Source organism: Hemicordylus capensis, chromosome 4 (genome assembly GCF_027244095.1).
Source record: "Hemicordylus capensis ecotype Gifberg chromosome 4, rHemCap1.1.pri, whole genome shotgun sequence".
Lineage (NCBI taxonomy): Eukaryota > Metazoa > Chordata > Lepidosauria > Squamata > Cordylidae > Hemicordylus > Hemicordylus capensis.
The window spans coordinates 31,346,617-31,372,682 of record NC_069660.1 but is presented as its reverse complement, the minus strand read 5'-3'; the positions used below and the strand labels follow the sequence as shown (position 1 = coordinate 31,372,682).

At 42.9% G+C, this 26,066-nt stretch overlaps 1 protein-coding gene across 5 annotated transcripts in view; it reads right to left on the bottom strand.

The window, feature by feature from the left end:
* PREX1 (phosphatidylinositol-3,4,5-trisphosphate dependent Rac exchange factor 1) overlaps positions 1 to 26,066 on the bottom strand; it is a 338,510-nt gene that overhangs the window by 85,052 nt on the left and 227,392 nt on the right. For all 5 annotated transcript variants that reach the window (XM_053247478.1, XM_053247480.1, XM_053247479.1 and 2 more), the window contains 5 exons: positions 21,554 to 21,657; positions 16,212 to 16,261; positions 13,954 to 14,029; positions 7,406 to 7,478; positions 938 to 1,080 (listed from right to left, as the gene is read on the bottom strand). In XM_053247478.1, coding sequence (XP_053103453.1) covers positions 938 to 1,080; positions 7,406 to 7,478; positions 13,954 to 14,029; positions 16,212 to 16,261; positions 21,554 to 21,657 — 446 coding nt within the window. The remainder of the gene's footprint in view (positions 1 to 937; positions 1,081 to 7,405; positions 7,479 to 13,953; positions 14,030 to 16,211; positions 16,262 to 21,553; positions 21,658 to 26,066) is intronic.

Sequence of the window (26,066 nt, the reverse complement as noted above, 5' to 3'; positions counted from 1 at the left end):
CTCTAGTTGAGGTGCTGACTCGGAGTTATCCAAGTGGAGTCCCCAGTTTAGCACAGAACAGGATATTGTATGATTAAGATGCAGCCAACGCATAACCCACATAGGTTCCATATTTGTCCTTGATCATGTGTTTAGAACAAATTGTGTTCTAGCATGAATTGTTTTGTTTCAGAATATTCTCACTTAGAATGATTTAATCTTATTGGCTTGTGTCAGAGCTCCATCCTGTCAGCCTTGATGGGGAAATGCTGGTCATGGTGTCATCAAGAAACCTCAGAACTGCAGAAGTGGCAGCCAAACTGGGCTCGACAGAGGTAGAGAGCAGGATCAGCCTTCACCCCAGCAAAGACCTCAAGTACCTTTCCCCCATATAAATGAATGGTTGCCACTCATTACTACTGGAAAAGAGAAAACATTGCTCTTAGGGATGGTGTAGCAGTTGGTGGCCCAGTGTTTACCGACACTGCAGGATGTATGCATTGCATTGTGGCTTTGTACAGGAAGCACTCAAAGACTCATTTTTAATCAAGGGGCTCTGCAGCATACTAGCACTTTCAACACACAAGCTGACACCCTGACTGATGCAGCTGCACTGCGGGAAGAAGTGCATTGGAGGCTTCTTGATTACTGGAGCAGCAACAATTGCACAAGAAATTCTTCCAGAATTTCTCTGCACCACCTGAAATTGAGGGCTGCAAAACCCTCAGGGACATATTTTCAGGTGGCACAGGGCGCTTCCATGGAAAGGAGAGATCAGAGACATTCACCCCTACATGTGATCACCGCAGCTGAGTTAGTTGAAGCTTCCAGTAGCACAGGTGTATCTCATATAATATGACTGCAACAGTCAGGCTGTTTGTTGGCCATTGTCTGTCTGTCATAAGGGTGTGTCTTTTTGTTAGTCTTAAAGAAATGAATCAGTTGCTTTTTCTCTTACCAGCAAGCTTTTCGCTAAAATGTTTTCAATGAGCTTGAAGTCATTTCGTAAGGGTTTGCTCTTGGAACTGGTACCTTCCATCTCCTCATCAGCATGAAACCGGAAATACTGAGACTCGTCTTTGAATTCACTCTTCTCCAGTACTTGAAACCAAAGAGTGGGAAGCAGATAAACATGTCACTACTTGCAAACACACAATAGGGATCTAAAAGCAACAGTGTCGTAATTTTAAAACAACGGAATGTGAACAAATAACCAACGTTAACCCCATACTATTATTATTTGTTAATTATTATGCTATTTACACACAGTCTACCAGATGTTATTGACTGGATTTGGTACTTTAATTATTGGGCCCTTTCCAAGGATCTAGGATAACTAAAGAAAAATTAACAATAGCGTTGTAGTATTCGTGCTGTCCCGAGTAGTGTGGCCTTCTGTAGTAGATGTGTTGTAATTTCATCGATGCCCAAAGTGTCAAGATGGTGTTCAGGTTCTTTTGGTACTGCACCAAGGGCAAGAACAACTATTGGCACCACTACTGTTTTCTTTTTCCAGAGCCACTCAATTTCAATCTGAAGGTCCTTGTATTTAGTTATTTTCTCTGATTGTTTTTTGCTGACTCGTCTATCCCCTGGGATTGCAGTATCAATTATTAGAACCCAATTCTTCTCGATGACTGTCAGATCCGGTGTATTGTGCACTACACACAGTAGTTTGTATTCTAAAATCCCAAAGGATTTTTGCCTCCTCATTTTTTGTGACCTTCTCAATTGGATGATTCCACCAATTCTTGCTTGCTGGCAATTTGTAATTCTTGCAAAAGTTCCAGTGGATCATCGCAGCAACTTTATTATGTCTTTCCTTATAATCAGACTGCATGAACTTCTTACAACAACATACAAGGTGCTCAACCGTCTCATCCACTTCCTTGCATAACCGACACTGTCTTTCTGGGTCTTATCAATTTTTGCTTTTATAACATCTGTTCCTAGGCTGCAAAAATGAGACCTTCTGTTCTTTCTTCAGTGTTCCCTTCTTTAACCACTGGAGACCTGGTCTTGTGGTAGCAAGCATGACTTGTCCCCTTAGCTAGCAGGGTCTTCCCTGCTTGCATCTGAATGGGAGACTTGATGTGTGAGCACTGCAAGATATTCCCCTCAGGGGATGGAGCTGCTCTGGGAAGAGCAGAAGGTTTTAGGTTCCCTCCCTGGCTTCTCCAAGACAGGGCTGAGAGAGATTCCTGCCTGCAACCTTGGAGAAGCCACTGCCAGTCTGTGAAGACAATACTGAGCTAGATAGACCAATGGTCTGACTCAGTATATGGCAGTTTCCTATGTCCCTGTGTTCCACTGCCATGTTGTGCTATTGTTGACTTCCGATTGTATGTTATTAAAGAACTGGTTTGTTGTGCCATTTTTCTCGCCGATTCCTCTACTGCTGTTTTTTGTATTCATTCTTTGATTCCTTTGTTTTCAACAGTCTTGTCTTACTCACTTCCTGTAGCACTTCTTCTTGGCTTTCATTGATGTATTCCGCCAATACTCGTTTTAATTCTTCAACAGACTTCTGACTTGCAACATTCCATGTCCACCTTCATTTCTTGACAGGTACAGCCTATCAATATCACTTCTTGGGTTCAGGGAATGATTGATGGTCATTATTTTCCTGGTTTTCCAATCCAGAGCATCCAATTCTGCTTGTCTCCAATCAACAATACCTGCTGTATATTAGATTAAAGGAATTGCCCATGTGTTGATTGCTTTGATAGTGTTACCACCATTAAGTCTGAACTTTAGTGTCTTTCTTACTCGCCTGATATATTCCTTAATAACTCTGGTCTTCACTTCAGCATGCTTGATCTTGTCACTTTGGAGAATGCCCAAATACTTATAACTTTCCTCAGGTGACAGACTCTTTATGTTGTTTCCGTTTGGCATCTCAATTCCTTCACTAGTTGTCATTTCCCCTTGATTTATTGCCAATGCAGCACATTTGTCCAGTCCAAACTTCATTGCAATATCATGGCTACAAATTCTAACCGTATTTAGTAATGACTCAATTTCTGATGGTGATTTTCCGTAAAGCTTTAGATCGTCCATGAAAAGAAGGTGGGAAAGCTTAACTGATGTATTTGAAGTCTGGTACACCAACAGATTCCCTAACACATAAGGTTTTGTGGAAATGGAATTTCAGCGTATTCATTAACTCTTGTGACACACATGGAATAATGTATTATTATTTATATAATACCATCTATGTACATGGTGAGAAGAGAGTTATTTGCCCCAAGGGGATAACAATCTAGAAATAGGCACAGGGAAGAAAACAGGCAACAGGAGTGGAGGCAGAGTAAACAGGAAGAATGTGCTATTACTTTGGTACTTTGGTTCGGCTGCAGCAGAGCTGAAAGGTGCAATCTGCACCTCATTATAAAGCATTGTACACTTTTCTATGAGCATTCATCTCTGTCCCATCAATGGGAAATTCCTTTTAAAAAATTCTATTGAATCAAATTAGTGATTTTTCTCTCTGGAAAATACATCATTAGTATTGTGCCAAGTGCAGAAAAGCTAGGACTGAAATGAATAGGATTCTTCTAGTTAGCAAACACCATTTACAATTTAAGTCATTTGTTTTAAGTCTTCCTGTTTGTATTCATCCCTGAATTTCCTACTTGATTGCTTTTCCTAGATTTGTTTTCTGGCAAAACATTTCCCAACTTGAAAGCATGTGATGTGCACATGGAAGAATGGCAACCAATCATATTTTGGTCCACTGGATTGCTTCATTCATCAGTTCCGCATTATTATTGTCCTCCTGGAGTTTAAGCATTCTTTGCACATTATATTCTGTTCAGATTCAGAACACTGTCCACACAGGCAAGAACTGAGTTCTACTATAATTTATTTTTGAACTTGCAACTTATATTTCAACCAATGAACGCTCAAGGCAAGTTGACACTATGATGGATGGAGAACTAACAGTAGGGGATTAATATCACTAATATTTCACTAATATTTCCTCTTTGGAAACTTCCCTGGGGCCTGAGAGTGAATCAAGCCTGGAAGACAGAGTGCTGAGCCAAATCATCCAGCATGGCAAGTTTACCACTGAGTTTACACGCATATCTTAGTGATATCCCATCTGGACTACTGCAATGTGCACAGCCCTATTCTACATGGAATTACCTTTGGAAAATATTCAGGAACTGCAGCTGGTCCAAATGCTATAGCCAGGCTGCTGATGGGAGCAGAATATAGGACAAACATGATTTGCTTGTTGCAAGAACTACATTGAGGTAACTGAAAGACTGTCGCTTCTCACATGAACCTGCCTGGGTGCTAAAATCTGCTGGAGGAGCTTTCTGCTACATTCTGCCAACATCTGATGCTGGGATGTTGGGGAGACTCTTCTTTGTGGCCACACCCAGATTATGGAACTCCATCCCAAGTCAGGCTTGCCTCATCCATTCTCTGATAGCTTCTCATCACCTGGTTAAGAATTTCCTGTTCCTTCAGGCTTTTAACAACTCTGTCATGTGGCTGCCTCCCTAATAACCCATTATTTTATCCTGTTTTATACTACGCTATTGTTTTATTGGATCTTTGATTGTTTTATATCCTTCTTTTTACTGTTTTATGTATTGGTGAGTGGTTGGTTTTGAGTATTTTTAAGCATCTTTTGCAGTAACATGCCTTTAACATTTTAGGTAAAATGAAAAAAATGGAATACAAATACTAATACTTGAACCCCTGAAAATGAGCCCTATTTCCGGTGTCAGGAAGGAAATGCACCCTACTTCCAGAGTCGGGAAGGATATGCCGAGATTGGGCATGTCATACAAATCCACCAGTCTCCGCATATTCTACCCTACTTGCAGCATGGAGCCCAACATCTGTCTCTTAGATTTGAAGTGAGAGTCAGAGGACAGATTCTGTACCCCAAGTAGAATATGCTGAGATTCACAGGATCACACAACACGTCAAATCTTGGCATATCCTTCTCGATAATGGAAATTGGGTGTACATGCATTTCAGAGTTCCGGAGGCTTGGCAAAACCACTGGTTCAATGTGATGTGTAAAACTGCCCTAATAATTATTTTAAATGTGAACTAAAGGACATAGGTGGATACTAAAGACCTAGACACCCTTTTCTCTTGGTTCCCAAGGATGACAATACTGTATCTCATTTCCCCTACAGTCCACCAACACAGACTTCTCCACTGTTGATCTCCACATCCTGCTAGTCCTAATGGGACAAAGTTGCTCTATTGCAACTTGCCTAACGTTCTGTCCCTGCAGACAGTCATGGGTCTACTTTTTACACTGCTGACACAGAATCCGAAATATCCAAGAGAGGACACAAACAATGGCTGCTTTTCATCTGGTGCTTGGAAAAATTCCAACTGGTAAACATAGGTCCATTGTGAGGCTTCCAAAGGCCAGCCAACTCCATAGAAAGGCAGAGAATGGCCGTAGCACTAAATTAACTTCTCAGCTGTGTCTCTTCTCCTTCGGCAGTTTTAAAATCATTTACTTGGCTGGAATTTGTTGAACCAGTTCAAACACAGAGGTCATGTCCTAATATCTGCCTTCATCTTCTGGGGCCATGTCACAGGTTGCTACTATTATCAAGTGAAAGATTTATTATAGAAATTTACAGATGGTCCTGAATGAGACTAATCTGTCATACATAGCTGCTCTCTACTGTCGTTCTTTTGCTCACTATTCCTGACTTGTTGTAAGTAAAAACCACCCCATAATCTCTTTCTGTAGCCATTTCATTTCCCGTTGCTTATATTATCAAACAGAATGGCCTCCAGTAAACCACTTTGGAAACTTTTGTTGAAAAGCTGTATAAAAATTGTTGTTGTTGTTGTTATATACTGCCATTCCAAAAATGGCTCAGGGTGGTTCACATCAAAGTAAAAACCATTAAAATCAATTAACCATTAAAATTAATTAACCATTAAAATCAAAACTATACAAACAGCATAAACCAATTAACAGTTAAAACATTTAAACAATTAAAAGCCCTGGAGAACCCTGGTTTTCCTCTTATTAAAACATGGATCTTCTGCAAGCATTGCTTGTGCCATGTAAAGCGTTTCTCCAAAAGATCCCTCAGAAAGAATATTTGAAGCAATGCTATTTTTATAAGACACAATTCTTACTGGGTGACATTCTGACTAATGAAGCACTTGCATAATGAACAATGTTGCGCAAGCCCTAAAAGATGACAGAATTGCACTAAAAATGGAGATTTGCAGAATTGCAACCTTGCACTATAGCAGTCTTGAGCAGAAATTCCCTTTAAAACAAATGAGGTGTGTTGCAGGTTGTGCAACTGTCGTGTGAAGCCATGCTTGAGTACCACAACACTAATATGAAACACAAGCTCCAGACTTCGTGCGACCAGCTAGTGCAACACCATTCTGCTTGTACAACATCCTTCCATAAGTGCTTTGTTAGTCAGGATTGTCAGCCACTGAGCCTAGCCCTCGCTCTGCCATGCCTGTTTTGCTTTTCTGTGTAGGAGCATTCAGTCATGGGAGTCTCCACCCGCTGTCTGAAATGGTATAGCTCAAACAGAGTCATCCAGGGACGTAGCCACCATTGGGCAACCGGGTTCAAAGAACCCGGGCTGCCACCCCTCAGATGCTGCGCCTCACAGCCCTGACATGCCCCCCGTGTCTGACGTCAGACGCGGGTTTTTTTTCTTTCCTGGTTTAGTTCCTGAGCGGGCCTGCATTCGCAGCACTGCCAGGAGTGGCTCTTCCCTGCCACTTCTGGCCATGCTGTAAACACAGCGCTGGCCCGGATCTAGCTCCCGAATGGGGCTGTGCAGCCCCATTCAGGAATTGGATGGCCAGCACTGTGTTCACAGTGCGGCGAGAAGCAGCTCTCTCTGCCTTTAAGACAGGGAAGAGCCACTCCTGGCCATGCTGTGAATGCAGTGCCAGCCATTTAACTCCTGAACAGGGCCCAGCGGACCCACTTGGGAGCGAAACCAGAACCCCCCACATCTGACGTCAGGGACCCCCTGCATCCTAGAAGTGTTATGGTTCAAGTCCAGCCACAGCTGATGTCCCTGACATTAGTATCTGGAGGTACTTTTTATCAGTGCCCTGGCCTTCTGGTTATGGTCTGTATTCTGCAGACTAGTCTGTGGGGAACTAGTGGGTGGACGCTCTTCCCTTCACTCCTTCCAACTATAAATAAAAAACGATCTGCAGTTGCCTTACTGGAACTCATTTATACCATACACTTTTCACACAGATGGCACAGCAGCCAGGTTAAAAGCATTGGGCTCTCCCTGCATCTCCCAGGCCTGGTTTAGTGGCTGTTTGTACTTTGCTTTGGTGACAGCGTTATGCATTAGAGGGATTCGCCACATTTCCTGGTTAATGAGACAATATGAGGTCTCTGTTAATTGGCTAGGATAAAGGAATGTTGATGAATTACCATGGTGCATGAAGCCATTGTTGCAGAGTCCAACACCCATTGCGACAGCTTCCTCCCTCGTCTGACAGTCTCCCTGGTAACAAGAGAGGACAAATGTTACACCTCAGACCACTTCCTAATTCAAACAACTTCTTCCTGGCCTGTGACCCGGCCCTGGCTCTCAAATTAGCATGGTGCTCTTTGCAAAGAAACAATAGCAAGCAATTAAAACAGGGCTCCCTTTGCCTAAATCCCATTCATTCCTATATATAGTACCTCTTCCCTCCCACAGGAATTGGAAGGACAAAGACCAGAACTCCGGAAAGCAGCTGTTTTAACAGTACAAACGCAGCATATTACCTCAATGCAGAGACCTTCTTTAACTGGCAATTGCAATAGTCTGAATCCACTGCCCATTGGCAACAGACAATAAAACACCTCTTTAGAATGGGAGGCAGCCAAACCCATGTAAGGATGCGGGTGAGGACTCCTCGTTCAGACTTCCCAAAGGTCAGATTTACAGTGCTCCATTTCCCCCCACACCTCACTGAACCAGAACTGGTTATAATAAAACACCACAATCACATTATCTGAAGGCTAGTGCACAACATTTCCAAGAATGATGCAATGGGTGTTTTGGCTGACCTGGAAAAAGCAGAGAAAAATATTTGTTTTGGAGCTGCAAGCCTGATTTATCCATGCAACCACTTATCTAGGTGGCCATTTTGGAATGGAATTGCTCACCATGTGTTAAGCAATTGATGTGAGTAATGACCCCTTTAATTTGGGAGATTTTAACAAGAGCCCACTGAGGCCAGGAAGGATTTCCCCCTCCTCCCCTGAACTTGGACGTAACTTCCTCTAGGATATCGGTGATTGTGCCACAACTAGGGCAAAGAGTACTATGGAATTGTACTCTTGCTTTCAATATACACAAATTTCCAAATGGAATACTTAGTATGATTGCTACTACCTATCAATCTTAATATTTTGTTTAGGTTTAAAATCTGATTGCCTTATCCAGATACAGGAAGGAAATTTACCCATGTCAGATTGACAAGAGAGGAACCATAGCCTGTAAAGCCTGGGAGCTTACTTTTGCTAGATGGAGTAAACTTTGTTCAGAGATTCAGGAATTTTCTTTTTTCCAATCTTTATGGGTGGATTCTTATCCTAACCCTTGGCTAACATATGTAAATAACAAAATTATGCAACTGGGCCTTTCTCCTTCAGAACTTCTCACTTGGGAATATAATAAGGTGAAGGAAATATTATTTCTCCGGTTGCATGATATTGAACGGCAGGAACTTATGTCTCGGCCAATAGGACTTGCTCCCCTTTACATTTTGGGATTTTGCCACCTTGGGGGAGAATGGGGTGCTAATTATTTAACAATGCTGCATTTTTCTAAATTTTGGGTTTCATTTGCTCGGCCCGGTTAAATGTGTTGCCCTCTTCTCTTTTGGAACGGAGGTTTGCTAAAGATCATCCTGTTACAGTTTTTTGCCCTTGTGGAGCTGGCCTCCTGGAAACTGTCACCATGTTTTGCTATATTGTTCTTTGTATCGGGATGCCAGAGAACAACTTATTTCCCCTCTGTTACTCAAATTTCCTGGAAGGTGTGAGCTTTTTTATACATATTATTGTCTCGCGGATTTAAGCTCTGAGATTACAAAAATTGTAGCTAAATTTTTCTATATTGCCATTAGGTTAAGGTCTCAATTAAGCGCTTAATTGTGGGAGCTGTTTATTGTTTTAAGTAATTTATTATGAATGATTGTATTTTGTTTTATTGTGTTTTAGCATTGTTTATTGATTGTTGTATTGGGCATATTTGCTACTTCTATTTTTGCTGGCCAATGACTGTAATAAAAATTGATGATGATGACAAGTGAGGAAGAGTTTACTTTCTTCTGCAGTGCCTAGGCTGTTCCATAACTTGAGTCATTTGGGGGCAAAATGCTTTTTTGCGGACTCCTTTTGGTCCGCAAAGCATTTGTCGCTATTAGTTTGGAGAGCAAAGGTTGATTTAGAATGTTGTGTGGAAAACCCTTCCATTGGGTTGGACTAGACAGTTCAATTGTCTCTCAATTCTATCATTCCACAGTCTTCCAAAAATTTCTCTAACTACAGCACAGGACTCACTCGGGTCAAGAATTATTCAGAAAGCAACTTGGCAACCTGGCTGCATTTGACCTAGCAACCAGGCACACAGGGTTACCTCAATTTGAGTATGCTGAAGATATGACTCAAATGTGGTGCCAGTGGACATCCTGTCTAGCAAATATTTCTTTTCTTCTTAAGTCCAGTACACACAGTAATTGCTAAATGAGGCACCAGGTGCATCAAGCCTCTGTGTGTCTGTTACAGCTATTGCTTCTGACAGCTGCTACAGGAGACTGCAGCTGTAGAACCACTTTCCAGCCCTCTTCTGATCTTTTGGTCCCAGCAAAGAAAGAGAAAGAAATTAAGCTGCCAGGCTATTTTGCTGTAAAGGAAAAATCTTTGGCACAATTGCTTTCCCCTGCATCTGAGAGCAGGGGGAAACAGCTGGGCCAAAGAGAAAAGAGAAACGAACTAGCTTAGTAGCATCCATTTCCGTTTCCCTCCCTGACTGCTGAACTAGAAGTGAAGGACTGCCTAAGTGAGCAGCAGCAACACTGTCCATGCTGGGAGCACAAGGCAAGGAAGGGGCTAGAAGGGTCTCTCAATCACACTTGCCTGTAGCAGCTGTCAAAAGCAAAAGCTGTAGCAGGTGCACCTCCTTCAGAAACTACTGCATGAACAAGACGTGACTCGGCCGTATTCCACCATTCCATGTGCTGATTCCACAGAACTGAGCTATACAAGATGTTTGCAATGAGGCGGACAATCCTAGCTTAAATTTTGACTAGCACAGATATCTTCAGCAACAGGGGAGACTGTTGTCTCCTTGTGGGCACACAGCACAAAAAGTGCTATGGCTGATCAAATCTATTTCACAATCCCCCTCTGAGAACAGGCAAACTAGAGGATATTAATAAACATTAAACGAAACTTTGACAGTAATATAATTTCTAGGCTTAACATAATCTCACTTCCTGCCACATGGCTACTCTCAGCCTTTGCTAGGAGTTATTGTTTTAGGGAAAGTGATGAGTTCATAGCACACAAGGGCCAGGATTCACAATCTAATTTCACTCCAAAACAGTGTTTAAATGGAAGAGGAAATGCCTTTTGACACCATTCTTTCATTCGCCTTTGGGAATTTGATTTGCTTACAGGCAACTGCACGTAAATATCATAGCACTGAGCGCTTCTCCAGCAAACTTGGCGAGTCTTGATCATGCAGCTTGGCCTCAGCCCTTATTCTTTGCAAAACAGCAACTTTTCAGGTCAAAGAGGTGACTAAAAATAGAACATCTCAAATTCTCTCTGTATACTTTCAGATATAAAATAAAACTGTCCCAAATGCAAAGAGAACTGCTATAAGAATATTAGAAGAACTTTTGAATGTTGAGACTCCTTTAGTCCTATTCATTCATTCTGTTCAGTGCACACACAATCTGTGCCAACATCTTGTTTAATGTACATACAGTAGTACACTTCCTATCTGTACCCTGCATTTGAGAGGACCTGTACCCAGGTTTGCTTTTAAAATGAACATGCGTACAGTCATTCACACGAAAGCATTTACGTGCAAACTGAAACCTGTATGCATGTATTGAATAATGTCTGAATAGGGCTTTTACATGACTGACATCTGGTCTCATGCCAGAGACCAGGACAGACAGACCCATGGCAGGAGAATCAGCACACAAGTGGCAAACTGCATGGTAAGGAGGCATGCAATATTTATATATAAAATATTTTTTATATACAGATCTGCCTTCAAAAATCTAAATCCTTTTAAAACATTGTTTGATAAAATGTTAGATAAAATTATTTACTGCATTGTATAGTTTAAATGTTAATAAAAGTATTTCAAAATGCATATTGTCTCACCTGAACAGACATCAGAGGAGAACTTTAGAAAAAACACGTTTCGTAATAGTGACTGACGTGATGAGAAAAATTACTCCAAGTAGTCCCATTTCAATGGGACTGCTTTGAATATTTTTCCTCTATCATGTCATCCAGTAACTGAACAAATTAAATACAGAATGGACTGGCTTGGACAATGAGGCCCTGTTCTCCTACTCATGCTAGGAAACAAAAGCTAACCTTACCTCCCTGCCCTCTCCTTGGTACACCACTGCTACTTTCAAGACCACCAGCCACCAATGTGGTGCATCATGTTCAAATCGGGCCTACAGGCAATGCACATGGCATTCAATCACACAATTGATTGCCAAACGTTATCTGAGAACTCAATGGTAAGAAAGGGGCCAATGTAATGAAGTTCTGTAGGCCTTATTAAATATGCTCACAAGCAGCAGGCCAATGGCTTCAGAGATGGAGCAGGTGCATGGTGGGTTGGGGAGGTGCATGGTGGCTTCCTCTCACTCTCCAGCCCACGTAGAGCAGCCACTGAAGCTGCATTGTAGGATCCAGTCTAATGCATCACAGTGATATAAAATCTGATAAGGCATCATCAGAAAGCTGATTTTTACTATTCCAGCTATGAATAAAAAGTGCCCAGAGTCTTCCAAAAGTATCTATGGGTTATCTTCCATGTTTATTTCTTATGTTGTTTCTTTACTTGGCTATAATCAGATAAATTCTCCTCCCATTCAATTTGTCAGACTGAATTTTCAGTTCTTTCCAATACTTAGCATGCAGGAGTGGTATCTCAATTCTATCCGCCTGCTCTCAGGGTCAGGGCTTTGCAACACCAGTGTAATGTGAGCTTGCTCTGGGATAGCACTGCCATTTTAAGTACTTTTTGGAACGGAGACAGAAGAAAATGAAAACAGAAAGCCTGGAACATATATCATATTTCTAGCAGGAGTGGGAGATATAAATTTACGGGGAAAGTGGATTCTACAGGCCTAGTGGGAGCCCCAGAGTATCCAGAGTGCACAACAGGAAATCCCTTGAAAGTGACATTTCCTACTCCAAGAAATTACAGGATTTATTGCTCCACACAAATTCGTGTCCATGTCTACTTCAAACCACAGAATATGATGCAGGCCCTTCTCTTTTCTTTTGTCACTTCAACATCTGTCTCTTGAGCATTTCCCCTTCAATATCTGTAGATATTGCATTTCCCTCACCCCTGAGTAACCCTGCCAATGGGTTACTTTAAAGCAGAGGGTGTGGCTGAACAGAATCTCTAATGTTCAGAGGAAGTATACCTTTGAACACCAGGTATTGGGGGAAAGGAACAGGGAAAGACTGTTACCTTCATACCCTGCTTGTGGGCTTATTGGAGGCATCTGGCTGGCCATGGTTGGAAGCAGGATACAGACCCAGATAAGCCTTTGCTCTGATGCAGCAGGGCTCTTCTAATGTACCAGCTAGTACAGGGGTTCATAACAAAAGGATTTGCTAGTTCATATGGCATTATTTCATTAACATTGTTGGTATAGGAAGTCCTGCAATGGCACAGTACAATTTTTGTTGATGTCTCCTTCCCTCTGAAGCTCACTGTGACTCCCAAATATAAGTCCCCAATAATGATGATGAGGAGGAGGAGGAGGAGGAGGAGGAGGAGGAGGATATTACTATTATTTATATGAACCACAGCCATAATTGTCACTAACAATGAGTGGTCATTATGTATGTACTCATGATATAAGACTATACTGCCAGTGTTACAAATTTAAAGAGTGCTCCGCAACTTGCACTATGAAATATACACTGATTTCAGCATGTCTAACATATCAAAGGCAAGCAGGGTAGGTAATTGGGAGATTCCATATGTAAATGTCAGCGGGAAGTAACGTAAGGGCCATTCAAGACTAAATCAAATGTAGTTGTTGACAGATTCATGAAAATATGATGGCTAAAATATTCTGTGGGTAATAAAGCAGAAAGTGTCTCTTACATGGTTGTGCTCTTGGATGTTTAGATATTGGCCTAGAAATGAAAACCAGACTCCTCCATTAGTAAATGATCTCTGTAGTGGTTTCAGCACAAATTACAAACTGTTCTTCAAAACATTGCCAGGTTATTACAGCTAAAAGAGGTTGAGACTCTCTTTATTTTAAAACATTGAGAAGCTAAATCTTGTTTTCATCAAGATAACAAGCATTTTCAGTTCTGAGCCCCTCAAAATGGTCCTATTAAAATCAGGTTGCTAATATGAGGCTAGAAGTGCCCTCACGTTTGAGTGAACCATGGTTAACGTTGCCATAGATATAATGATGAACCATAGTCAAAAACAGCAGGGGAGGGTGGCAGAGGGAATTTGTAATTAAGAGGAAAAGATATAGGGTGTGGGAACATGAGATCCTGCAGCCCATTCCTAATCCCTTAACAATGGTAATGGGCCAGCTAGCATTATGTTCTCATTGACCCACCATGGTTGAGTCTGCAAATGTTTGTACTCAGTGCAAAATGATATAATGCAATAATATTGCAAAGGATGCAATGGCTGACATGGAAGCAAAGTTAGAATAATATCAACATCTGTATCCTCTCATTACCTGAGCAATCAGCCAATCCACTAGCTTACTTGCTGGGATCACTGACTTGTAAGTTTTCAAGTGGTAGTCTCGGTCTCTGCATCAGAAAAGAGAATTGAAGGATTGCTTTTAAAATATGGTTGGGGAGATGAATGACTAAAATGTAGGGTGCCAGATCTTAATTAGAGATAACAAATACACAAACAATAACTTCTTAACAGTATCCAACAACTCATAGTTCAGTTCCATTAAACTCATCATTACATTTAATTGTTATAGTCCCAGTGGACTTTCCAGGCAGGATAGGACAGGACAGGGGGCATACATATCATACTGGGGTGATTCTCCACAACCCTAATCTCTATCCTCTTTATACCTGCTACTTGCAATTTGCAAGTCTGAGGCATGGCAGGTGAGAAGGCAGGACAGAGATTTCTGGGTCACAGTGCTGCAGAATTTACTTAGCTCTTTCACGGCTGGCTTTTCATCATGCAGCTATCAGTGCATAAATTATGAAGGAAAATGGTGGTGGTTGGGTGTTTTTTTAAAAATGAAATTCACAAGCCCAAGTCCTTGATTCCACCAATTTTAGTCAAATCAGCCTTCTAAAACTGTAGTTAATGGGGATGCCACAAATGTCAGGAGGTCCCCTTGGACTTCGTATTTTAAGCACTGGACTAGAACATTTGAGGAAGGCCTGTTCGCCAATCTGAATTTAATTGTATACCTTGCTGGCTTATAAGGTTTTTGCTATGCTATACTTTTTATTTTTTAATTTATGTTTTAATGTTTATGATTGTTTTAAAGTGAGCAGCAGGCAGCTTTTAGCAATATTTTAATATATAAACATATATATATATATATAGCTAAAAGCTACTGCTCACTTTAAAACAATCATAAACATTAAAACACAAATTAAAAAATAAAAAGTGTGTTGTTGTTTTTTAAAAAAACTTTTTAGTAATGCATAATAAAGATCCAGCAATCAAAGTTTTTTTTAAAAAAACCATTTGGGCTACTGATCTCCTTGGGATGTAGGGCTTATTTGGATTATACCTAATTACCTCTGACCCTAATTTTTACCCATCTTCCTAGGATGGAGGCTGCAACGATATGCCCAAAGGTCAGTAACATTTTGTCAACTAAATTGATTATCATTCTTTCTGGTCTGGTTCTAAATATGAATCACCAGCTTAATGGATGAAGCATGGATGTGCATGAGCGTATGCACAAGTGCACACAGACATACACACTCTAGCATTGTTCTTCCATCTCCAAGTCCCCTGGGGTAACAGTGTTTTCAATTAGGCAGAATTATGACCCAAGAAATATCTCTATGCTCCAGCTACTATTAGTGTGAGAATGATTTGTCAATCATGTTACCATATACGCCATGCAGTTGCGGGGTGGGGGAGGAGAGGTCAGCTGCAGAAACTGGGACTCCAACCTCTTCCTTTTGAGCATCCGTCATAGTTTGTTTCCCCCGCCATAGGAGCTGTGTTTTTGTGCTCCATGGTGCATGATAAAAAATAATAATGCTGAAATCCTGCTGAAATATTGGAAGTCAATATATTTGCTAAATAAGATTTCCAGGGATCAGGAGATATGATCCATCAGAAATGGGGCTGTAGGTCAGTGGTAGAGCACATGCATGCAGAAGGCCCCAAGTGCAGCCCTTGGCATCTCTGGTAGGGCTGGAAAGAATCCCTTTCTGAACCCTGGAGAGATGCTGCCAATCAGTGTAGACAATACTGACCTAAATGGACCAAGAGTCTGACTTAGTATAAGGCAGCTTTTTAGGCTGGTGTCAATGTCTTACATAGCTGCTTGCCTCTTCCTATGACCAGCAAACTACCATAAATATTTATGCAAAACATCAAAAATGACAGAGCAAGTCACACAAGATAAAGTGGCCTGCTTTGCACAATATATACAAGTTGCAGAATTTGGTTTGCCTGGTTACAGAATTTTATTCTGTTGTTTGTTTGCAGAGAGTATACACAACCCTTTATATAAAGCAGCATCATAGGACTGCAAGCAATGCAATTCTAGTTATCACACAAAACAGTAGACTCAGCCTACAAACTGCTTGAGAACAATCCTGGAAGTAAATCTGCATAACACACAATACTATAGTCTAAGAAAAGGCCAGGATCTCCCTAACAGAGCACTATTTTATTAGAGGTTACAGAGGGAAAGGGAGAAGTTTTCAACTAAGAAAATGTTATGGCCAGAAGCAAGACAGACAAAAGATGAGGGCACTGCAATGATGAACTTACTTTATCACTGGAGTGTAAAGACTGTGCAGCCGGCAGTAGAGCCTCACACCCTGCAGAGAGAAACAAATGTGTGCTTGTAATTTCATAACTGATGTAGGGTAATCTAAAACAGATGGGGAGAATCTGTACTGTAGCAAGTCTGGTTAATTCCCCCCCCGCCAGGCATTTAGCTGCACCTTACAGATAGGTGTGTTGTGCCTTTATTGGGCCAGGGGTGGGTGACTCAGCAGTTCCTGGAGTCAGCTGCCCAGCTCTGGGCTTTTATAGGAATGCTGCTTGTGTCTCAGTTGCCTAGAAGTCCAGCAGAGGAGAGAAGAGGAGCCCATCTGCATCCCCTGCAGTGCTGCTCGGGATGGGAGACCGAGTGAGTGCTGTTGGCTCCTTCTGCTACCACCTGCCTGCTTCTGCTTCCCCTTGAGAGACTGCAGCCTGCTACCTCTGGGGTAACATCTGGGGAGTGTGTGCAGGACTGAGGCCAGGAGTGGGTGACTCAGCAGTTCCTGGGGTCAGTTGCCCAGCTCTGGGCTTTTATAGGGATGGATATATATATATATATATATATATATATATATATATATATATATATATATATATATATAGGGAGAGCCACTTCGGGGGGATAAAGAGGGCGAGGGCCAGGTTGTTTGGTTCAGGAGCCCTCACGGTGTGTGAAGGTGGGTGGGTATTTTAATTCGGCTTCTGTCTAAAATCCTGGGTGATTTAAATGAATTTAGGTCTATCTGGCTATGGGGAGACAGGGGGTGTATCCACTGGTTGACAGGTCAGTAGGCTATTGTATGGGAAGGGAGATCAGAAACATAATTGCGGTTTCCCCTTCCGGCTGTTCTGCCAGCTCTTTGACCTTGGAAAGCAATGCCAACCACTCACAGAGCCTTGTCTTGCTCCTTTGTAATGCTAAGTTGGCCCAGAATAAGCCTGAAATAATCCATGATCTGATTCTGGATGAAGGGGCCGATCTGGTATGTATTACTAGGCTGGTGGCCTGGCCTGGTCTCAGCTTCTCCCTCCAGGGTACGATGTTGAGGAGCAGGGGAGAGGATGTGTGTAGGGAGGTAGAGTATATCTCCCTTGCCAGGATCCCTTTCCCTGTCTAAGTGTCTGACCATATTGAATGTGTGTACCTAAGTTTGGGGACCAGGGATAGACTGGGACTTCTGTTGGTGTACCGATCGCCACGCTGCCCAGTGGAGTCCCTAACTGAGCTGATGGACTTGGTCTTGGGCTTGGCATTGGAATCTCCCAGGCTTGTGGTGCTCGGGGACTTCAATGTCCACTTTGGGAACAATTTGTCCGGGGAGGCTCGGAAGCTCATAGTGGCCATGACAACTATACGTCCATCCCAAGTGGTCTTGGGACCAATGCATATTGCTGGTCAATCGCTTGATCTGGTCTTTCACTCTGAACAGCTTGGTGTTCCGTGAATGGGGACTATGGTGATTTCTCCATTGTCATGGACGGACCACCATCTGGTTAAGGTTGGACTCATGACCACATCCCACTTCCACAGGGGCAGAGGGCGCATTAGGATGGTCCGCCCGAGAAGGTTACTGGATCCCATAGGATTCCAGGAAGCCTTGGAGGAATTTAGTGTTGGCGCTGCTGGTGACCCTGTCAACACTCTGGTGGAGAACTGGAATAATCAACTCACCAGGGCAGTGGACAAAATTGCTCCTAAGCATCCTCTCCAACCCGCTTCAAAACTGGCCCCTTGGTATTCAGAAGAACTACGGGGGCTGAAGCGGCAAGGTAGACGACTAGAGTGCAAGTGGAAAAAGACTCAACTCGAATCCGACAGATTATTACATAGAGAGTATTTGAAGATCTATGCTCAGGTGATACATGTGTCAAAGAAGCTATTCTTTTCCTCCTGTATCACATCCACAAGTTCACGTCCGGCGGAGTTGTTCAGGGTTGAGAAGGGGCTAATGTGTGCCCCTTCCCCTTTGAATCAGTACTTGGAACCAGCAATTACCCGCTGTGACCTTTTAAATTAGTTTTTTGTGTACAAAATCTCTCATATTCTGGCCGACTTAGATTCAAACTCCACTACTGAAACTAATGATTCTGAGGTGTTCAGCAGCTCCTATTATGTGATGACCCTGGATCAGTTTCAGTTCGTGACCCCGGAGGATGTGGACAAGTTGCTTGGAATGGTGCGGCCTGCCCTCTTGATCCTTGCCCGACACGGCTTATATCTGGCAGGGAGGCTGTTGTAGAGGCCATGGTAAAGATCATAAATGCTTCTCTGAGGGACGGCAGGATGCCTCCTTGTCTTAAGGAGGCAATCATTAGACCGCATCTGAAGAAGCCTACCTTGGTTCTCTCAGAGTTAAGCAATTACAGGCCTATCTCTAATCTTCCATGGCTGGACAAGGTGATTGAGAAGGTGATGGCCTCCCAGCTCCAGGCAGATAGTCTTGGAGGAAACTAATTATCTAGACCCATTTCAAACTGGCTTTTGGTTGGGCTATGGGGTGGAGATTGCCTTGGTTGGCCTAATGGATGATCTTCAATTGGGTGTTGTCAGAGGGAATGTGACTCTATTGGTCCTTTTGGATCTCTCAGCAGCTTTCAATACTATTGACTATAGTATTCTTCTGGAATGTCTGAGGAGACTGGGGGTGGGAGGCACTGCTTTGCAGTGGTTCCGCTCCTACCTCACAGGCAGATACCAGATGGTGTCTCTTGGAGACTGTTCTTCAAAATCTGAACTTTCATATCATGTTCCTCAGGGCTCCGTACTGTCTCTGATGTTGTTTAACATCTCCATGAAAATGCTGGGAGAGATAATCAGGATTTGGTGCAGTGTGTTATCAATATGCTGATTACACCGAAATCGTTTTCTCCATGTCAACATCATCAGGAGAAGGCATAACCTCACTAAATGCCTGCCTGGAGGCAGTAATGGGCTGGATGAGGGATAACTGAGACTGATTCCAGATAAGACAGAGGTACGTATTGTGCAGGGTTGGAACTCGGGAGACAATTTTGAGCTGCTGGTTCTGGATGGGGTCACGCTCCCCCAAAAGGAACAGGTACGCAGTCTGGGGGCACTTCTGGATACAAACCTCTCCCTGGTATCCCAGGTTGAGGTGGTGGCCAGAGGTTTTTTTTATCGGCTTCAGCTGATACGCCAGCTGCATCCGTTTCTTGAGACAAACCACTTCAAAACGGTGGTACATATGCTGGTAACCTCTAGGCTGGATTACTGCAATGCATTCTGTGTGCTCTGCCTTTGTATGTAGTCTGGAAATTGCAGTTGGTCCAGAATGCAGTGGCCAGGTTGGTCTCTGGATACCATATTACTTACCATATTACGTACCATAGAGACCATATTACTCCTGTATTGAAAGAACTACACTGGCTGCCAATATGTTTCTGGGCAAAATACAAGGTGCTGGTTATTATCTATAAAGCCCGAAACAGCTTAGGCCCCGGGTATTTAAGAGAACATCTTCTTCACCATGAGCACCACCACCTGTTAAGATCATCTGGAGAGGTTTGTCTGTGGGTGCCGCCAACCTGTCTCGCAGCTACTCGGGAATAGGCCTTCTTCATTGCTGCCCCTGGACTTTGGAAAGCGCTCCCTGTTGAAATAAGAGCCTCCCCATCTCTGGCAACTTTTTAAAAGGCACTGAAGACACATTTATTCACCCAGGCTTTTAGTTAGATTTATAGTTTTAACATTTTTAATACTGGGTTTTAAATGTTTTAAATGATTTTAATTGTTAATTGAGTTGACATTTTAAATGATTTTCATTGTAAACCGCCCAGAGACGCAAGTTTTGGGTGGTACAGAAATATTTTAAATAAATAAATAAATAAATAATTTCGTTGTTTTTAAGCTTTTGCTTTGTAAGCTGCTTTGGGGACCTTAGGGTCAAAGCATGGGATATATACATCATAAACAGACAGACGGACAGATTGATAAATACACACAGCTTGCTGACCTTTACATGCCAGACCTAAAATGCAACATCTGAAGGATTGCCTGCTCCTATATTTACCTTATCATATAATGTTATGACAATAAGATCATATTCAGAAGCACTTCTTTGAATGTCCCCACCTGGTGAAGTGAGTGGCAACCAAGGAAAGGGCCTTTTCAGTAGTGACCCCAAGCTCTGCAATTCCCTTCTGAGACATAGTTGTCTGGTGACATCATTATTGCCTTTTTGGTGTTAGGCAAAAAATGTCTTGTTCTCTTGGGTATTTTTTAATATTATGTAGTTCTTGGTTTTATTCTTCAATGCAATTGTTTTAATCAGCTGTAGGGATATGCAAACAGGTTCAATGTTGAACAGGTTCAACATAGAACCTGTTTAGTTTGATGGCCCAGTGTCGAACTGAACCCAGACCAAACCCCACCAGCTGTTCGGGGGGGAGGGTCATGAACAATATTGGAGGCTGGCGCGCATGCCCAATGGGCCTCTGTGTGGTCGGGTCCACAGGGGCCCATTAGGCATGTGTGGCCACCTCAATGGGGGTGAGGCCCAGAATGGGCGGAACACCCCCTAAACAGGTTGATTTAATACATAATGGAGGCCGGCGGGGAGAGGGGGAACCTCTGGACACACCTCCCCCCACAGCCTCAGAGAAGCCCCCCAGAGGGGGTAAGCACAATTTGAGTGTGTGTGCATCCTCCACGGAATGAACCAAACTGGGGGGGGAGGTGTTCTGAGGGGGTGACGAATGGAACTGGCCTGGTTTGGTTCGGAACCGAACTGGGCCAGCTGGTTTTGTACACACCCCAATCAGCTGTGCTTTATAATTGTGCTTTTAGCTGCTGTGTTTGCTGTTTTGTGATTGCTATTATATTATGATTGTGTTTTTATGCTGTAAGCTATCTTGATATTTATTTGAGTGTTACATTCTTAAATTCTATAAATAAACAAAAATGGATGTATATTCTATATACTTCCAAGAAAAGACACTGAAGTAGAATGGAAGCACTTTTAAATCCTCCATCTAATTGCTTTCCCCCTATTCTTCACTTCTAATTAGTTGGCCTCTTACTGGCAAAAAAGTTTTACATTGTCTTGCTATTTCTAGTTTTCCACTGAAACATCTGACATGTACTCAAAAGGTCAATCTGGCCTCATAAATGTGCTGCTTTCTCATCCTGATTAAGTGAGGGATTCAATTTGCAGGGGGAAGTAGAGGAAAAGTACAAGAGAAGGGAGAAGTGTGTCTCCTAAAACTCCAAGATAACACAGGCTAGCTCCACAAAATAGTGCAATAAGTAGTTCAATGACACAACAGACTTGAACGATCACAAAGAGCTTTTCTCTAAGTTCAACAGGATGAGAGCAATCAGGTACCTTAGACATGATATCTTCCAATTCACTCCTGGGTTTGTAAGTCCCATCATCATAACGAAACCTGTACATCACTTGCTCATTCTTGAACTGGTGCTTATCTGAAACTAGAATAGCAGAACAATCCTCAACAGTCAGCTTATTTTTCATCTTCTATCACACCAGGCACCCAACATTTATAAAAGGACATCAAGTTCAAATGGAGGCAAAGAAGATTTTTACAGGATTTCTGACATGCAAGAACACAAGCACGTGTGAGAGCACACACATACACACAGTATTTGTCCTTATCAGAGCACAAACCCCACTAAGCAGAGGAGGAAGACTGGGATTCCACTGGATGGTTCTGCGGGGTTGGATGCTGCAGGGTCCCACTGGTAGTGGCAAGAACCTTTGTCGGGTTCCTAGCAGGGTCTACCCTCTGCTGCTATAATACAAGGTGGGGAGCAGGAATGAGGAGTTCAGAGAAAGGTCAGCTTCAGGGCTTGAAGAGGAGGTGCTTGCCTTCTCTCTAAACTGCAATGACTTCCCAAGGACAGGGAAGCTGGAGGGCCTTCCGTGAGGCTTTTCCCCTCCAGCTCAGCCTTCACCTCTCCTGTGGCACCAAGTGCTGTCAGGGTTGGTCCTTCCAGGAGGCAAGGTGAGGTGGTCACCTTAGGTGGCAGAATACTGTGGCACCAGCAGGGTGGCACCCAGGAGGAGACCTACTTGTGTCCCAACATGGGCCTGCTCCAAACTTGGGGGCCCCCTCTCATCTCTCTTCTTCTCTCTCCAGTTCACCAGCCAGCAGCTCCTCCTGCTACTCACTGCTGCATCCACCTGCCTGGCTCACCCTCTTCACCTGCCTCCTCTTCTTCTCCTCTAGCCCACCAACTACTCTGGCTGGCCACCCACTCTTCCTGCTTCCACCTCCCAACTGTGTTCATTTATTGAACACGGGCCTCCTCCAACCTTGTTATACCACTAATCCTGCTGTTGCAGCAGCTCTTCAGGATGAACCTAGCCCTTACAAAGTTTCCAAGGATTGGCACTCCTTACACTAGAACATAAGAAGAGCCCTGCTGGATCAGGCCCAAAGCCCATCTAGTCCAGCATCCTGTTTCACACAGTGGCCTACCAGATGCCACTGGAAGCCTACGGGCAGGAAGCCTACGGGCATGCCCTCCCTCCTGCTGTTGCTCCTCTGCAACTGGTACTCAGAAGCATCCTGCCTTTGAGGCTGGAGGCGGCCTCTAGCCCTCCAACTAGTAGCCATTGAGAGACCTCTCTTCCATGAAGTTACCCATACCGTTGTTAAAGCCATCCAAACTAGAAGCCACCACCACATCTTGTGGCAGAGAATTCCACAAGTTGATGTGTAGAGTGAAAAAGTACTTCCGTTTGTTGGTCCTAATTTTCTTGGCAATCAATTTCATGGGATGACCCCTGGTTCTAGCGTTATGTGTAAGAGAACACACATCTCTATCCACTTTCTCCACACCATGCATGATTTTATAGACCTCTATCATGTCTCCCCGCAGTTGTCTTTTTAAAAAGTTTATTTCTAAACTAAATAGTCCCAGGTGATGTAGCCTTGCCTCATAAGAAAGGTGCTCTAGACCCCTGATCATCTTGGTTGCCCTCTTCTGCACCTTTTCCAGTTCTACATTGTCCTCCTTTAGATGTGGTGACCAGAATTGTATGCAGTACTCCAGGTGTGGCTACACCATAGTTTTGCAAAAGGGCATAATAAAGTGGGGAAAGGAACAGAGATAGCAGAGGAGGGTTTTGTTGTTGTTGGTTTTTTGAGGTTATAAAAGCAAATAGGAACGGATGGGCGACAAAGGTGAAGAAAGGAGGAGTATAGGTAGAGTGGCAAAGGAAGCAAGGCAGTGTCGTCCACTCTGGAGTTCTGCAGGACAAACTAAACTGGGAGGGGTTATCTTCCTGGGCCTCTTAAAGGCTTCGACTGATTTGAATATGTTCTGCCCTCTGGATCATGCTGGGATGGATAACCCACGTGAGATGTCCTCATCCAGCAGCTCAGAAAAACATACTAAGAAGAGAAACTAGCAGAGATTTTGTGTGGTGTTTTTTTAGAGCAAATCAAAGGCACCTTAATTGGAGCTGTTACCCCTGTGGCAGATGGCAAAGAACTGAGGGAGAAGCTGCCACAGCACCAAAGGAGCAGAGCTACCACCAAAATGAGGCAGAGGGAAAGAGCTATGGAAGGTTCCCGACAGAGCTCAGGTGCAGGCACAGGAGCCCATCCTTGGAAACAAAGCCAGAGACGATGAAGAAGAACCAATGATCTCCTGCAACCCATGAGACATGTACTGGGATGACTGCATTTACAAGTACAAATCTACATCTAGGTAACAGCAGATCAGGGACTTGAATAGTCTGGGAGGAGGGGTGGATGGGGGAGCCTTACTACTATTAAATAATTGGGAGCGAGAAGCCCCTGCAGTTCTATTACAAATTATACAGCAATTTACCAGTAGATCCCCATCTATTTTCTGCCCACCCTGAAAGGAAATTTTAATGGAAATAGTAATGGAAGTTTCAAACGGATTACAATAGAGAAGCTAAAAAAAAGAAAAGAAAAGAAAGAAGTTTTACTCTGCTAATTGTCCCCCCCACCCCACCCGCCGTACTATGTGGCTTTCCCACCTGCAGCAGCATAGCACTAAATGGGGGGCGGGGTGTGTGTCCAGAAAGTATTTAGAATTGTATGTACGTAGGTATCACATTTCTAATTCTGCCCTTCCGCTAAGACAGCATTCTCAGGTTCTGCTCACTCCATTTTATCCTCACAATAACCTTGTGAGGCAGGCTAGGCTGAGAGACAGCGACAGGCCCAAGATCACCCAGTGAGCTTGACAGCTGTGTGGACATTTAAAACCAGGTTTCTTGGTCTGATACTCTGCTTTATATCACAGTGGATCATACTGTGGAAGTGTATATGTTATGAGCACTGTTAGTCACACTGGCACTCAATAGTAATCATTTAGTCATTCATCAGGTGCAGCTGTGATATAGTTGTCCCATTAAGTTACTTAAAATATGAACTACATTTTCATTATTTAAGCATACTGGATATTGCAGCAAAGCCTGTTTGAAAATAAAACTCATTAGAAGACTAATGTCTTCTGTTCCTGGGCAGGATCTATGAATGTGTTCCAAATGTTTTAATGAAGGCAACAGCTATACTTTTTGTTTTTGTTTTTTAAGAATGTTACAATCATCTGAGAAGCGCACCCCTGGAGTTATAACACAAAGAGAACATCGTACACACCAGACAAGTCAAATCATATAACTCCCCTGTTAAAAATTGGATTCAGGGAGACTGCACTGAAATTGAGACTACTGAAGGTTTAAGACCGTAGCAAGAAAAAGCTTCATTGCTTTGAAGTGCATTTTCCAGCCCTGTACACCTGAAAGATGGAAACAGAACACCTGCTGCTTAAATGATGCAAAGCTTTACTGCTTAATGGAAAGCAGCGGGGGGGGGGTGGCCGGGGGGGAGATCAAGTTTTACAGCTCATCTGTGACAAGAAAAAACCCACCATCTGATCATGCTGCAATTAAATAAATAGAGGGTACTTTCACACATTACACATAGCAAAATCCAGGTTTTCTGTATATGCAGTGGACAGCCAGTGGAGAGATGCAACCAATTATAGTTCACTGATAAATGTATCTGTGTAACATACAGTGTTTGCTGATTTCATCTTTTTTGACATAAATGAAAAAGAGCTTCAGTAAAATGTGGTCCAGAATGAGTCAAATTTTTGGCGATTTGAAGTGTCAAAATTGGTGGCTTCTGCCTAGAAAAAGGACTTTACAGCAATTTACATGATACTTGGGCACAATAAGACAGACATTGGATTTGCTTGGATGGTGCTTCCCCACCCTCCCTAAATGGATCCACACAATTAAGAAAGGGAGTGAGCTGAAAACAAGCTCATCCTGATGTCTTTCTTGGACACCCTCCTGGTGCATTCCTTTTTTGGGGGGGGGCAGGTTTGTTTGTTTTTAACCACGACTCCATACATGACCCAAAGACTAGTTTTTAATTGCTTGGGCTGGTTCTGGAAGAAAAAGTATCATCCAAACTGGGGCAGTGTCTACCTAGAATAACTATCTTAATCAAACTGGATTCAAGAGTGCTTATACCAATGTGGTTGAATAAGCACTTTGTCAAAAGCACAAACTATGCTACCATTAAGTTCACTAATGGATAACCCATTTATTCAAGGTTTGTGCATGTGGAAGAGGGTCATGCCCATAGCTTTAGTCAGGATGACAGCCAGTGCATACAAAAACTTAAAGATGAAAGCAAAATACTGCTAGTGTGTTAATTTCTGCAAAAGCTGCCCAAAACAAGGAGAAAAAGTATTTTCCTTATTCATTAATACATCCTCTGAAAGCTTGAGGATGGAAATCAGTTCACAAAATGTTGGTTTCAGCAAGAGTACCAATTCTGACTAATCTTAAGCCTCTCTAGCAACAAAAGAGACCCTGAAATAAAGTT